Source organism: Somniosus microcephalus, chromosome 19, assembly GCF_052327205.1.
Source record: "Somniosus microcephalus isolate GS21.2 chromosome 19, FLI_Smic_1.0, whole genome shotgun sequence".
In the NCBI taxonomy this organism is placed as follows: Eukaryota; Metazoa; Chordata; class Chondrichthyes; order Squaliformes; family Somniosidae; genus Somniosus; species Somniosus microcephalus.
In genome coordinates, this window is record NC_141005.1 from 69,211,708 (window position 1) to 69,226,677 (window position 14,970).

Below are 14,970 nucleotides of genomic sequence, written 5' to 3' on the forward strand. Positions count from 1 at the left end.
GGAACAAAGCATGTGGTCCTGAAATTTTCTCAGGGGTTCTCCAGTCTCCTGCTACAACCTCAACGGAAGACTGGTGGAACTATCAGAGAAATGGCGTAAACAACTGTGTTCTGTGGGAGTTCTGCTGGGCTGCTGCTGAAGTTTTGGCGGGAGACCAGGAGAACCCCCATGGAATTTCAGGGACCTTGTGGGCAGGGAATTGGTGAATTTACCATCATGTGGCTCTGAAAGGTAAAGCCTACTTTCAGGCAGTTGGAAATTTTCCAAGTATATCCTGGCAGTGGGGGATCGTATGCCTTGGAAAGTTACACCCTCTGTGTGTAAACGGATTTGCAAACAGCCTTTGCTATTTGACTGTAAATTTCACTCCTAACACATCCCCTCGTGTGTGTGCATAACAAGCCTTTGAGACCTCTGCACTCCTCCAATGCTGGCCTCTTGCGCATCCCTGATTTTAATTGCTCCACAATTGGCGGCCGTGCCTTCAGTTGCCTAGGCTCTAAGCTCTGGAATTCCCTCCTTAAGCCTCTCTGACTCTGTCCCTCTCTCTCCTCCTTTATGCTCCTTAAAACCTACCTTTTTGACCAAGCTTTTTGTCATCTGTCCTTCTGTGGCTCTGTGTCAAAAATATTTTTTATTAAAAACACTCTTGGTAAGCACCTTGGGACATTTTGCTACTTTAAAGGCGCTACATAAATGCATGGTGTGTGTGTATGCAGTTTTCAGTGCACAGGTACAGCAGCTAATCCTTTCCCAACACTCACCTGTTTTTGACGACACAGACCAATACTCTGCTTGCATCTGGGTAGCTATTTTAATGGCATCAGCTTCTGTTCTCTCACATTCAGCCTGTGACTGGCAGATAGACACATGTAAAAACACGGTATGGTATTAGTGAACAGGAACAAACACAGAATCATAGAAATTTACAGCACAGAAGGAGGCCATTCAGCCCATCGTGCCTGTGCTGGCTGAAAAAGGGCTTTCCAGCCTAATCCCACTTTCCAGCACTTGGTCCGTAGCCTTGTAGGTTACAGCACTTCAAACGCATATCCAAGCACTTTTTAAATGTGATGAGGGTCTCTGCCCCTACCATCCTTTCAGGCAGTGAGTTTCAGACCCCCACCACCCTCTGGGTGAAAAAATTTCTCCTCAACTCCCCTCTAAACCTTCTACTAATTACTTTAAATCTATGCCCCTGGTTATTGATCTCTCTGCTAAGGGAAATAGGTCTTTCCTATCCACTCTATCTAGGCCCCTCATAATTTTATACACTAATCTCTTTGGCTTAATCTATAAACTTACTGACAGGAATGAAGGTGGTTATTTGGCCCGCCTGGTCAGTGCTAGTGCTTGTTCTTCACTTGGAGCAATCTGGTGCTCTCCCATGTGCCTGCCCCTTCCCTGTACCCTTTCATGTTCTTACTTTTCAAAAACATGCCTTTTAAATTATGTTGCCATCTCTGGCTCAATAGTCACTTATGATAAAGCAATCCACGTTCTCATAACACGGAAAAAAAATTCTTCCAGCTCCCCGGATTGCTGGGAAAGGTGCACAAACTCTTTGCAGTTTTATGTTTTATAAAAAGTGTCTGTCATCATGTGAAAAACTTGACTAAAATACTTGATGTAAAATGTTGCTTATTATCGGGAGTGAGAAGCAAGTCCCACTTCAGCCTCTTCAGCATTCCTTACTGAATCGAGAAACACCGAGAACTGCCATTGGAAGGAAGGAGAATTTTACATGATTAGGAAATATAAAAAGGAGCACAATTTCTTTTGAGTCTTCACACAGTCAACCGCCAAAGGAGCAATTCAAATTCCATCAGAGGAAACCCTGGGAGAAGAACCAACGGCCGTGTCAAAAGGCTGGGACCGATGCGGAAAGTCAGAGTGCTGAATTTCTACACTCGTTGCAGCTTTCTTTTTGTCTGTTACACCTCATCGGGTGGTAGGGCTCAAGCACTTTTGGCAATCAACGTGACAAGCGCTTCTGTTTAGGAGTGAAAGCTGCCTCATCAGCTGCTAATGCTCAAGCTCTGTGATGCTTTTCATTTACCCATGTTCCCATGTTTTAGCAGCACACAAACCCTTTGGTAACAAACGGTGGCAAAAACTGGCTCTGAATAATGGAAGCATCACCTCCAAAGAAGAAAAGAAGGGTCTTTCTCTTGTTGATAAGTGAAAGTGTCGGCTGAATGGACCGAAAGTTTCCCAGATTCCCAGAGTGAAATTGCTACACAGTTTGGTGTATCACAGCCTTGTTGTGCTGCACTATGATGCGTGTATTGTAATGAAGTAAATGACATAAATACACTTTCAATCATCCATAACAACTGTGACCATTTCCAATTGCAATTCAATTTGCATTCCATTGTTAGCTTCTTGTCAAACTTAATACAACTGTTAAAATAGATAACAGAACCACCTTAAATATTCACTCCCTCTACCACCGGCGTACCGTGGCTGCCGTGTGTACCATCTACAAGATGCACTGCAGCAACTCGCCAAGGTTTCTTTGGCAGCACCTCTCAAACCCGCGACCTCTTCCACCTAGAAGGACAAGGGCAGCAGGCGCATGCGAACACCACCACCTCCAAGTTCCCCTCCAAGTCACACACCATCCTGACTTAGAAGTATATTGCCGATCCTTCATCGTCGCTGGGTGAAAATCCTGGAACTCCCTGCCTAACAGCACTGTGGGAGTACCTTTACCACATGGACTGCAGCGGTTCAAGAAGGCGGCTCACCACCACCTTCTCAAGGGCAATTAGGAATGGGCAATAAATGCTGGCCTTGCCAACGACACCCACATCCCATAAACGAATTTAAAAAAAAAGAATGGCTAAGTGAATAAAATCATGATTTATTTAACAGTTTTCCTCATTAGAAAAGAAAATCTTGCATTTATGTTGCACTTCTCATGACCTCAGGACGTCCCAAAGCGCTTTGCAGCCAATTAAGTACTTTTGAAGTGTAGTCACTGTTGTAATGTAGGAAATGCGGCAGCCAATAGGAACATAGGAGCAGGAGTAGGCCATTGAGCCCCTCAAGCCTGTTCCGCCATTCAATGAGATCGTGGCTGATTTGAATTTGGGCACAGCAAACTCCCACAAACAGCAACATGATAATGACCAGATAATCTGTTTTTGTGATGTTGATTGAGGGATAAATATTGGCCAGGACACAGAGGATAACTCCGCTGCTCTTGTTCAAAATAGTGTCATGGGATCTTTTACGTCCATCTGAGAGGACAGACAGGGATTCAGTTTAACGTCTCATCCAAAAGACGGCACCTCAGACAGTGCAGCACTCCCTCAGTACTGCACTGGAGTGACAGCCTAGATTTTTGTGCTTAAGTGCCTGGAGTAGGACTTGAACCAACAAACTTCTGACTCAGGGGGCAAGAGTACTACCCACTTTAAAAAAAAAATTATACTTTATTGAACATTAAGAACATTTGCAACATCGTGATCATTACATTGTATGATACAAATCAATTCCACCGCTCTGCACAGCCATTCCGCCACCACATTTTAACATCAAAACCTGAAGTTTAATTTGTCACCTGTAACATATATTAATCGATTGTACTTTAAAAATTGGTTGTAAAATACTGTCCTTAAATTCCTTTCTGAATAAAACATCCAGAGCCTTATAATGATCTTTTAGCTTATATTTAAAATACTCTTTTAGATTGATTCTCCTCCCCTTAAAAAGCAGAGCATTCCTTCTTTGCACAATCACGAATCTAGCCAAACTGAACATTAAATTAATTGCTGCTCCGCTGGACTCTGGCAGACTCTCCTGCAATCCCCATCTCAAAATTGAGTCCCACGGGATTCCCATTCTCGCTGTTCGGTCCCCACCCAACAAAAAAACTTCACACAACTGTCGAACATAGTACTTTAAATCATTTAACTGTGGACATAACACCAGTAAATGGGACAGAGTCTCATCCCGTGTCCCACACATTGGGCAAGTTGCCGCCTCCACTCGTCCAATCTTGCACAAGACCGTCATGGTAAAAATCCGGTTATGAGCCAATTTGAAATCCAGTTCAATCAATTCTGGGCATTTAAAATTCGCCCACACTCCCTTCCAAATCCTGTTGAAGTCCAGCTGTGGGTATATACTCTGCCAAAACTCCTGACCAGCAGGTGTCTTGAATCTCCATTCTCTGAATACCTCATAGAAATCTCGAGTATTACAGTTGTCAAATTGGACCAACTCTCCCCCTTTCTCCAGTACAAAGCTTAGAAAAGCAGGACGCATTTTACTTCCTTTGGAGATTTCCGCATTTATGTCTCCCATCCAATCCTGTGGCACTGCCCTCACAATCTTCTCATACATGATTCCTATTGCTTTTCCTTCTACCTCCTGATCCTCCTCCCACACCATGGCCTAGAAATTCAGTATAGCCACTTTTGGGGCGGTAAAGTCGGGCGGCAGCTAAAGTATGCGCCCGGCGCACAGTCGAGTCCCCTTCGCCGATATTCAGTCGCATCGCACTAAGAGGTTGCTGCTGCGCTGAAACAGGCGATGAATGACTATCATTAGGCGCTAAGCCGGCGGGCCGGGGCGACACCCCGGATGTCGGGCGCAGGGCAGGTGCGACGAGGGCTGATTTCGTCGTCGTCCTCCTCCTCCTCCTCCTCCTCCTCCTCCCACAAAGAAGGAGTGTTGCAGCACGGCTGCCGTTTCTACTGCAGGAGGAGTGCCCTTTAATGTGCGCCCCCCCTGCATCGGCTGAGCACCGTTCCACTCAACAGTCGCTAGGGGCGCCAGGCGCACAATGGGCCGGCGCAACTCAAGTTCCGGATTGGGGCGCACAAAGGGCGTTGCACGAGGAAATGACGTCATGATCTGCGCGCGCAAAGACTTTGCACCGGCGCTAAATCTCTACTGAAGTTGGGGCGAGGCGCAGATCGTGCAGCACCCGGGCGCTAGCCGCCTAGCGCTCGACATCTACTCCTCCTAAGGCGCTAACGGCTGGCGCAACCAACTGAATTTCTAGCCCCATGTCCCTCACTATCGCTTCCGGCAACCAACCTGGAATTACCTTGTATAATACATCTTTCACAGATATAATCCCAGCTTTTATAAAAGCTTGATTAAATAAAACCTCTCCTTCGATGTTGACCCACCTGTTCAAAAATAAGGGCTGTTCTAAAAATTCCTCAGCCCCCTTGGGCATTGTGGTAAACCACTGTTATCGTTTTCATTGTTGTTCACTGTTGTTCACTACTGTTATCGTTATTACACATTGTTACCTCTTGCCACACACTGTGTACCAATGCATGCCTCAGCTGGCTCCACCCATGGCTCCGCCTACATGACCTGGTATAAAGGTGGCTGCTCGGCAACCCACTTCCTTCTTGGAACCAGTCATCCTCGAGAGGCATGCTCTGTTCTTTAGTTAATAAAAACCTTTTCATTACTATCATAATTCATCGCCTTTTATGGATTAATTGATAAGCGTATCAGGCATAAACTGCACACTCTTTAAAAATTGGGCCCAAGTCTCTACAACCCCCTTATAAAACCTAGGGAGAAGTTTAATCGATTTCAAAAACATATTATTGCATTCCATATACAATATCCCCTGCCCTCCTATCCCATTTCGTTTTTTAAAATGCTCAAAACAACTCTTCCAAAAACTTGTATTTGACTTCTGAGGAAATCTCTTCACCCATTTGATTCTAAAGGATTTCTTCTTCAAATCAATATCTGGAAAATTGAGTCCTCCCTGATTTCTCCGTCCAATGATGGTATTGTAAGCCACCAAGGCTGGTTTCCCTTCCCATAAAAACCTCACACAAGCCTCTCGGATGGACTTTTCCGCCCACTCAGGAATATCCTCCACCATCAATAAGTACCATAGCTTAGATAGCAGGAGAGCAGACACCACTGTCGCTCTTCCTTGCACTTTCAACCACCTTCTCTCCCATCTTCCCAAAATCTTCTTAATTCTCATAACCTTCGGTTCCCAATTTAATCGATCCACTTCATCCCTGTCTTTCTTGCACCCCATATGCACCCCCAGAACTTCCAAAACCTCCACCACCTTAAAGGGACATTCCCCCAACCATTCCCCCCTACCCCTCCTTGCAACCAGGCATTGGGACTTACTATAATTCACTCTGGCTCCTGAAGCTCTGCAATATTCCTCCACTACCTCCATAGCTTTCCTCACTGACTCCCCATTTCTCAATGTTAAGGTTGTATCATCTGCATATTGGTGTATCACCGACACTAGCCCAGAACTGGGGACCACAATCCCAACTACACCTTGTTTCTTTCGCATCATGTAACCTAATGATTCTGCTACCAATGTGTACAACAATGGGGACAGGGGAAAACCCTGTCTCACTGATCTCTGTATCGGAAAATACTTGGATAAAAAACCATTACATTTAACGCAGCTAAATATGTTTGAATAAAAAATCCTTATCCACTGAATGAAATTTTCCTTGAAACCAAATGCTTCCAAAACCTTCAATAAAAACTCATAAGAGACCCTCTTCATCTATCTTTAATACATAAGCCTCCCTCCCACTCTCTTCCATGAGCTCTATCGCATCTCGGATTGAGACCACAGAGTCTGCGATGTCCCGGCCTATGACTCCATAGGACTGAGAGGGCCAAACTATCTCTGGTAACACCTCCTTCAAACGATTTGCCATAACCCTCGCCAAGATCTTATAATCCACATTTAATAATGTGATGGGCCTCCAATTCTTCAGATCCCGTCTATCCCCTTTATATTTTTATATAAGCTAAGCTTATGATTCCTCTCCTCATAGATGGGGCCAGGCTTCCCTCAATTTTAATTTCCTTAAAAACTTCTAAGAGCAATGGACTTAAAATCTCGAAAAATTCTTTATAAAATTCTGCACTTAGTCCATCGGACCCTGGGCTTTCCCCCCACTTCATTCCACTTATTGCTACTTTTATTTCCGCTAATCCTACTTCTTTGTCACACATGCTTCTCTCATCCTCCTTTAAACCCTCTTCAATAAAAGCAGTAACCTTCTCCATCGCCAAATTGGAAATGTCTTCTTTTGTATATAACTCTTGATAAAAGCTGCTAACCGCCTCTAAAATCTCCCCACTTTTGTGATCTTCTCCCCAACCTTCAACTCTTCAATTAACGATAATCTCTGTCGCAGCTTCTCCTGCTCTAGAAAATATCGAGTGCATCTTTCGCCCTCCAATGCATCTCTAGCCTTTGCACGGAGAATGGCCCCCTTGCATTTTTCAGCTTGCAATAATTCCCACTCTTCCTTTAGCACCCGGAACTTAGTCTCAGCTCCCTTATCCCCTCCGTCAACTGCTTTACAGACAGCTGTAAACCTTTTGTTTATATTCTCTTCTCGATGCCGGTTAGCTGCCGCCCTCTTTTTCCCATAACGTATCGAAAAAACTTTTACCTCATATTTGAAATTGTCCCACCAAACTCTTCTTTCTTTCAAGAACAAAGGTTCCTTCCGAGCATTCTTTATTATATTTATAATCCCTTCTTTATAAGCAATTTCTTTTAGGTATTGATTGTTTAAAATCCATACCCCTGAACCGATCTTAACTCTGCTGTTCCTAATTCTAAGAACCAAAGCCGAGTGATCACTAAAAAATACTTTTTTATAATAAATCTCCATCACCTCCGAACTTAACCCTTCCCGCATTAACACAAAATCTATTCGGCTCTGTTTTAAAACATCACCCACCCAACCTGCTCTGGAGAACTCCCTTTTTATGGGGTTCCGGTCCCTCCATAAGTCTCTCAAATTTAAATTTGCCATCATTTTTACAATCATCCCTCTGGAGTTATCTTCCTTAAAGGTCATCTGGGCTGAAATGTCCATCCGAGATAAAAATACATTAAAATCCCCCACTATACAAGGATTTTCCACCTCTGCCGCTTCAGTGAATAACCCCCGAAAAAACTCGCGACGCTTGCAATGGTCGTTCGGTGCATAGATATTAAAGAGATCGCAATTAAATCCCTCCATTTTTACCCTTAGCCGTAAAAATCTCCCCTCAGTGTCCTTGTCCACCAAGGCAACATTCTCTTTTATGGACGGACTCACCAAAACAGCCACCCCTCTACGGTTATTGTTTGCATAACTTGCAAACACCTCTCCCTTCCAAACCTTCTGAACTCTTTCTAGAGTATCCTCATCCCAAAAGGTTTCTTGCAGACACAACAAGTCCGAACCTTTAAAACCCTGCAACAACTGCTGCAATTTCTTCTCACCCCTCAATCCGTTCACATTAATCGAGACCAATGTAATCATAGCTCCAAAGAAGGGAACTGTTGTGTCTGTGTATAATAAGACACAGACTGCAGGAGAACGGTACAACAGGTGTTTACTCAACGGGGCTCACACTGGAACTGATCTGTACAGATTACTACTCAGGGTTTTATACAGGTGTGGTCATTGCCGGTACTGCAGTATACATGAGCTGTAAAAGATAGTTCCCCCCTTAAAGGTATATACATAAAATTTCCTCCCCTTTTAGATTAACTGTACCATAACACTCATTTAACAATTAAATATCAAACTAATTACAATTAACACTTTTAACATTAGCTGAAAATAGTCTATTTATATATTCAGTCTTTGGGGAGGCTTCCTGATCCTTTCTGGATAGTGCCTTTCCCGAGTGTCTTGCTCTTGGTGCGGAGGCGATTCTGGCCCCGTCGTCGGTTGGTTCATCAGCTTCCGATGCTACTGTTTCTGGGGTAGATGCGACCTGTACGTCGGGTTCATCACCAGGTACGTATGGGCGAGGCATGGGGTTGACTTGTTCCTGTGACTCTAGGATCTGGTCAGCATGGCGTCTCACAATGTTCTCCCCAACGTCCACTGTGTACATTAGTGGGCCCTGCCGTGTGCATATCGTTCCTGGCTGCCATTTTTCTGTTCGGTAGTCGCGGGCCAAGACTGGTTGCCCTACATTGAAGCTCCTTGCTGGCTTCTCATGGATGTGCTGGAATTGCTTACTCTCAACATCTCTTCGTACGTTTGGTCTGAGCAAATCCAGGCGAGATCTTAACCTTCGGTTAAAGAACATCATGGCCGGGGCCTGGTTGGTGACTGCATGTGTTGCATTCCGGTAGGCGAATAGGAAATTGTCCACCTTATGCTGCAGCGGAATGTTGTCATTGTACATAGCCTTTATTGCCTTCTTAAAGGTTTGTACGAACCTCTCAGCCAATCCATTTGTGGCTGGATGATACGGGGCGGATGTGTAATGCCTTACCCCTTCATTTTCAAGAACCTCCAGAACTCTTCGGACACAACTGTGGTCCGTTGTCGGAGCAAATCTGTTCTGGCAAGCCATTCCTGGCAAATATGGTCCGTAGGACTGCAATAGTTTTCTCCATGGTGGTGGAGGACATTTTGATGACCTCAGGCCATCGAGTACGCATCCACGGCTATTAAAAACATTGAGTCCATGAATGGACCAGCAAAATCAATATGCACCCGTTGCCATGGAGATGAGGGCCACTCCCATGGGTGTAGAGGGGCCTGTGGTGGTGCATTTTGGACTTTCTGGCATCCTGAGCAACTCTTGGTCAGGTCCTCGATTTGTTTATCGATTCCCAGCCACCACACATAAGCCCTGGCTAGGCTTTTCATTTTTACCCCTCCCAGATGACCCTCATGAAGCTCATTGAGCACTCTATCCCTTAACTTGGGTGGAATTACCACTCGGGATCCACACATCAAGGTCCCCCGGCACACTGACAGCTGTTCTCTCCTTGTCGAGAATGCTGGCAACAGTGAGTCGCCATGTGCTGGCCATCCCTTCACCGTCAAATCATATACCCGAGACAGTGTCGGGTCATTTCGGGTTTCCTTTTCGATACAAGCGTTAGTTACCGGTTGGTATTCAACTATAGTCAAATGGAATATTTCGACAGGATCCACTGCTGGTGCTTCCTCCGCAGTAGGCAGTGGCAGGCGTGATAGCCCATCAGCATTGCCATGCTGTTTCATGCCCTTATATTCAAACTCATAGTGGTGCGCCCCTAGAAAAAGTGACCATCTTTGTAGTCGTTGCACAGTCATCATCGGAACGCCCTTCTTCGGATTAAAAATGGAGACAAGAGGCTGGTGATCCGTCAGCAAGGTGAATTTCTGCCCGTGCAGATAGTGATTGAACTTTTTCAGTCCCCACACTAGGCTGAGGGCCTCCCTGTCAATCTGGGCGTAGTTACGCTCGGCTGAGGTTAGTGATTGTGACGCAAAGGCTATTGGCCTCTCTGAGCCGTCCGAGAATTTGTGTGACAACACTGCTCCAATGCCGTAGGGTGACGCATCACATGCCAACCGAATTGGTAATGCTGGGTTGTAATGGGCCAATACCTCTTTCGATGTGATTAGTGTTTTGCTCTTCTGGAAAGCTCATCTACATTCATCACTCCACTTCCATGGCACCCCAGTTTGCAGTAGGGTGTTCAGTGGGTGTAGTATTGTAGACAAATTTGGCAAGAACTTATGGTAGTAGTTTACCAGCCCGAGGAACGACCTCAGTTGTGACACATTTTCCGGTGCTGGAGCCTTGACTACTGCCTCAATTTTCTCTGGGGACTTATGTAACCCCTCTTTATCGATAACGTGGCCACAATACGAGATCTGTTTTCTCAAAAATTCGCATTTGGGGCGGTTAGCTCGGAGCCCATATTCCTGCAATCTAGTGAGCACCTGCTCCAGGTTGGCAAGGTGATCACTGTCATTTCCGCCCATGACCAGGATGTCGTCCAAATAACACTGGGTCCCTGGGATCCCTTGCAGGACTTGTTCCATTGCCCTCTGCCAAATAGCCGGAGCTGATGCTACCCTGAATACCAGCCGGTTGTATTGGTAGAGACCTTTATGGGTGTTGATTGTGATGTATTTTTTTGATGCTTCTTCTACCTCCATTTGCAGATACGCCTGGGCCAGATCAATCTTAGTGAAGCGTTTCCCTCCAGATAGCGAGGCGAAAATATCTTCAATCCACGGAAGTGGATATTGTACGGTGTGAAGGACCGGGTTCACTGTTACCTTAAAGTCCCCACAGATGCGAACCTTCCTTGGTTCCCCAGGCGTGCTGCTCAACGACTTTTTCATCACAGGGACGATGGGTGTAGCCCACTCGCTCCAGTCTACCTTGGACAGTACACCTGAACATTCCAGACTCTCCAGCTCTGCTTCGACGGCTGGGCGGATCGCATAAGGTACCGGTCTGGCCTTAAAAAATGTTGGGCTTGCGTTTTCTTCAATTTTAATCGTCGCTGTCATGCCTTTTAGTGTTCCGAGTCCTTGCTGGAACACTTCTTTTGCATCAGTTAGGATCTTTGACAGTCGCCCAGGTGTGACGTCGTCATCCTTTTTGTCAGCCACAGTCAGTGCCTGTATGGAATGCCAATCCAGTTGTATTTTCCGGATCCATTCACGTCCCAGTAATGGTGGTCCTCCATCTTGTAATACATACAGGTCTAGTTTTGGTGTTTCCTTACCGTTATATATAATGGTCACCCTTATTTTTCCTTTGGGGTAGACTTTTTGCCCCGTGTACGTCTTCAAAATAATTTGTGTGTCTCTCAAGGGTATGTGTGAGAATAGCCGCTCGTAGTCCCGTCGGTTTATGACTGTTAGGGCTGATCCTGTGTCCAATTCCATCTTTACCTGGACTCCTGCTAACTTGAGAGTGACCCAAATGGTTCGGTGATCCTCCGTTGTGATCACATTATGTAGTTTCAGACAACTCAGGTCCCTGCTTTCGGAGTCGTTATCACTCTTTTGTTCGTCTGAACTATTCTCCGTCATCTTATGTACCTTCTTGTACTTTTCTTTGGTAGGTTTCTTATTGCTGGTTTTCTTTCCCGACCTGCAGACTCGTGCTATGTGTCCTACTTTTCCACACTGTCTGCACACTTTGTCTTTGAACCAGCAATCATTCTGGTCGTGTGTTGTTCTGCCGCAGCGATAGCACTTCTCTGTTCCATATGACATTTCGTTTGTGCCATATTCTTGCGGTCTCTGTTGTATCTCTGCAGCGCCCCGTGCTGCTGCTTCATATGATACCGCAATGCTGAAAGCCTTTTCCAGCGTAAGGTCCTTTTCAGATAAAAGCCGTTTCTGGGTTCCTTCACTTTGAAGCCCACACACAAACTTGTCCCTTAAGGTATCTGTCAGTCCCGCTCCAAACTGGCAGTGTTTCGATAGTTTGCGCAGTTCTGTTAAATATTCAGCATTGCTTTCATCCTTATACTGGTTCCGTTTGTGAAAGTTGAATCTTTCTGCTATCAGCAGCGGTGTGGGTTTAAATGTTCCTGTAGTATCGTTACTATGTCTTCAAAACTCTTTTCCATTGGCTTCGTTGGGGTTACTAGATTTCGTAATAAACCATACGTCTTTGCACCCATTAAATTTAACAATACCGACGCTTTCTTGTCATCTGACACCTCATTTGCCTTGCAGTATACCTCTATTCGTTCGACATATGTAGTCCAATCTTCAACTCCATTGTCAAATGTGGTGATACTGCCACTCTTCGGCATTTTGGGTGTGGTTTAAAATGGCGTCTCCCAATGGCTTAAAATGGCGTCTCCCGCGCTTCCCGTCCTCCCCCACTGCTGCCAACGCCGCTCCCGGCAGTTCTCGTGGCAATGGCGGCGCCCTGTAGGTTTCGCGCGCTTCTCCTGCGCTGCTGCCAACGCCGCTCTCGGCGGTCCTCGTGGCAATGGCGGCGCCTCGCGGGTTTCTGCGCGTCTCTCTCTCCCTCTCTTCGACGCTGCTCAGCCCCTGAACACCGGCTGCGCCCTGTGCGCTCTGCCCTCTCTCTCTCTCCCCCGTCGACGCTGCTCGGCCCTTTGCTGTGCCGCTCGGTCGGGCTCTAGCCCACCGCTGTCCGGGAAGGGTCTGCGCACTACCTGTTGCCAGCCCGTTTCGCTGGACCACCTCGACTGGAAAGCCAAGCCTGGCTCTCGACAGCCTTCCCCGCAATTCTCGAGTCTCTGCTGGATGACTGGGCGGTTGCCCGTGGTCGACGCCCGAGTCTCTGGCCTTGACCTTCAAGCCACTGATCTCCAGGAACGAATCCCCGGGAGGTGTTGCAGAGTTGCAGGTAGGTTCGAACTTGCCTTGTCGCCAATGTTGTGTCTGTGTATAATAAGACACAGACTGCAGGAGAACGGTACAACAGGTGTTTACTCAACGGGGCTCACACTGGAACTGATCTGTACAGATTACTACTCAGGGCTATATACAGGTGTGGTCACTGCCGGTACTGCAGTATACATGAGCTGTAAAAGATAGTTCCCCCCTTAAAGGTATATACATTACAGGAAGTATGCCCGATAATCTCCCCATCATTTAATCTCTGGCTCTTCCCTCCTCTCATGCTCCTTCTCAACTTTTCGGGCAGCTGTTGCTTTTTCCTGCAGCCTCTGGCTCTTTTTCACCGCCTGTTTGACCCCTCCCTGCTGTTTCAGCCTCTTCCTTGCATTAAGTTTGGGCCCAGGAGCTGCCCTTTCTCCCTCCTTCTGCCCCTCACTAACCTTTCCCTTTCCACATGATGCCACCCCACCCCCGACTTCCATGTCTTTGTCCCCCTCTAATTCCTCACACTCAAGCTCTTCTGCAACCCCCTGTGCCAGCTCCCCGTCAGATACATAATCCTGCTCCCCGTCAGATACTTCATCTCCCATAGAGAGTCTTCCTGCTATCGTAGTTTCTCCCACTGTGCCGCTCACTTCGACCACATCTCCACCTCTGACCCTTGCACCTTGTTCCCTCACTCATGGGACAATGGCGCACCTAAATTGTTCCCTTCTGACGTCTCTATCTCGCCAATCCCATCCTGCTGTCCCTTTAAGGCTCCTGCCTCTTGCACCCTCTCCCCGTCCTGCCCCCTCCCGCTCACCAAGACATCCGACTCCCCACCTCTCCCCGGAGCACCCACATCCACCACACAGCCCACTCCCGCCTCCTCTCCCCCCACAGACACCAGACTCCCCAGGGGGAGCCGAACTGCACTAAGGCTCGAGTCTGCACTCGACCCTCGCTGCCCGCTGCTGTCTTTGTTCCCCTCCACAGCACTCGGCGTGTTTTCCGCCATCTCCATCCCGTTCTCCGCTCCGCCATCCTCTGCCTCTTCCTGTGCTCCTTTTTCCTTCATTTTACCGGCTGTGTCCTCCGACTGCACCGCTCCTCTGGCCGTTCCACACTCATCTCCTGCTCCTTCTCCCATCTCCTCATCACTCATATCGCTCCCTTCTGCCACACACTCACAGCGGGTGGGGCCTTTACGACACACCCCACAGCTCTCCGCCTTGCAGCTCCGAGCAATGTGTCCCGACTCACCGCAATTGTAACAATACAGGTCTGGACAGTTTCTTACGAGATGGTTATGTCCAAGACAATAATAGCACACCTTTACTTGGTTATCATGCAGCACACGAAAGTACTGCACTCCTTCCAGTGTCTTGAACTTCATACTGTACAGCAATGACCTCACCCCCTCAGGGAACTGCACCTTTACATACCAGGTTCCGTCTGCTACCCGTGTTCCCGGATAATACCTCCTCTTTATTGCAGAACAGATTTTTATGTCCCATGACTCCAACTTCTTGCTTAGCACTTCGTCCTCAATGTAAACTGGCAAGTTTAAAAATGAAACCACCACCTCCTCTGAATATAGCAGAGTCACCTCCAAGAATTTCTCACCAACTTTCAGACTGAGTAACAGTCTTTCCACCTCCTCACGGCCACTGACCGTCACCTCGAATCCCACATTTGGCTTAGGTCGGCAGGCAAAGCAGCTTCCCTCGCCACAGTCCTCATGAACCGCCTGGATAATATCCCAAGCTCGAATCTTCTTATCTTCACACTGCACCACCACTGTGTTTTCTTTACCAAACCTCCTGAGGTCCCGGCCCAAATCTTTGGGCCTTTTTTTTTCCTTTCCCACCAC

At 46.9% G+C, this 14,970-nt stretch overlaps 1 protein-coding gene across 5 annotated transcripts in view; it reads right to left on the minus strand.

The window, feature by feature from the left end:
• Positions 1–14,970, minus strand: part of rab36 (RAB36, member RAS oncogene family) — a 153,794-nt gene that overhangs the window by 24,451 nt on the left and 114,373 nt on the right. For 4 of the 5 annotated variants that reach the window (XM_085962004.1, XM_085962007.1, XM_085962002.1 and 1 more), the window contains exon 9: positions 765–855. In XM_085962004.1, coding sequence (XP_085818130.1) covers positions 765–855 — 91 coding nt within the window. The remainder of the gene's footprint in view (positions 1–764; positions 856–14,970) is intronic. The other variant, XM_085962006.1, reaches the window with a different exon arrangement.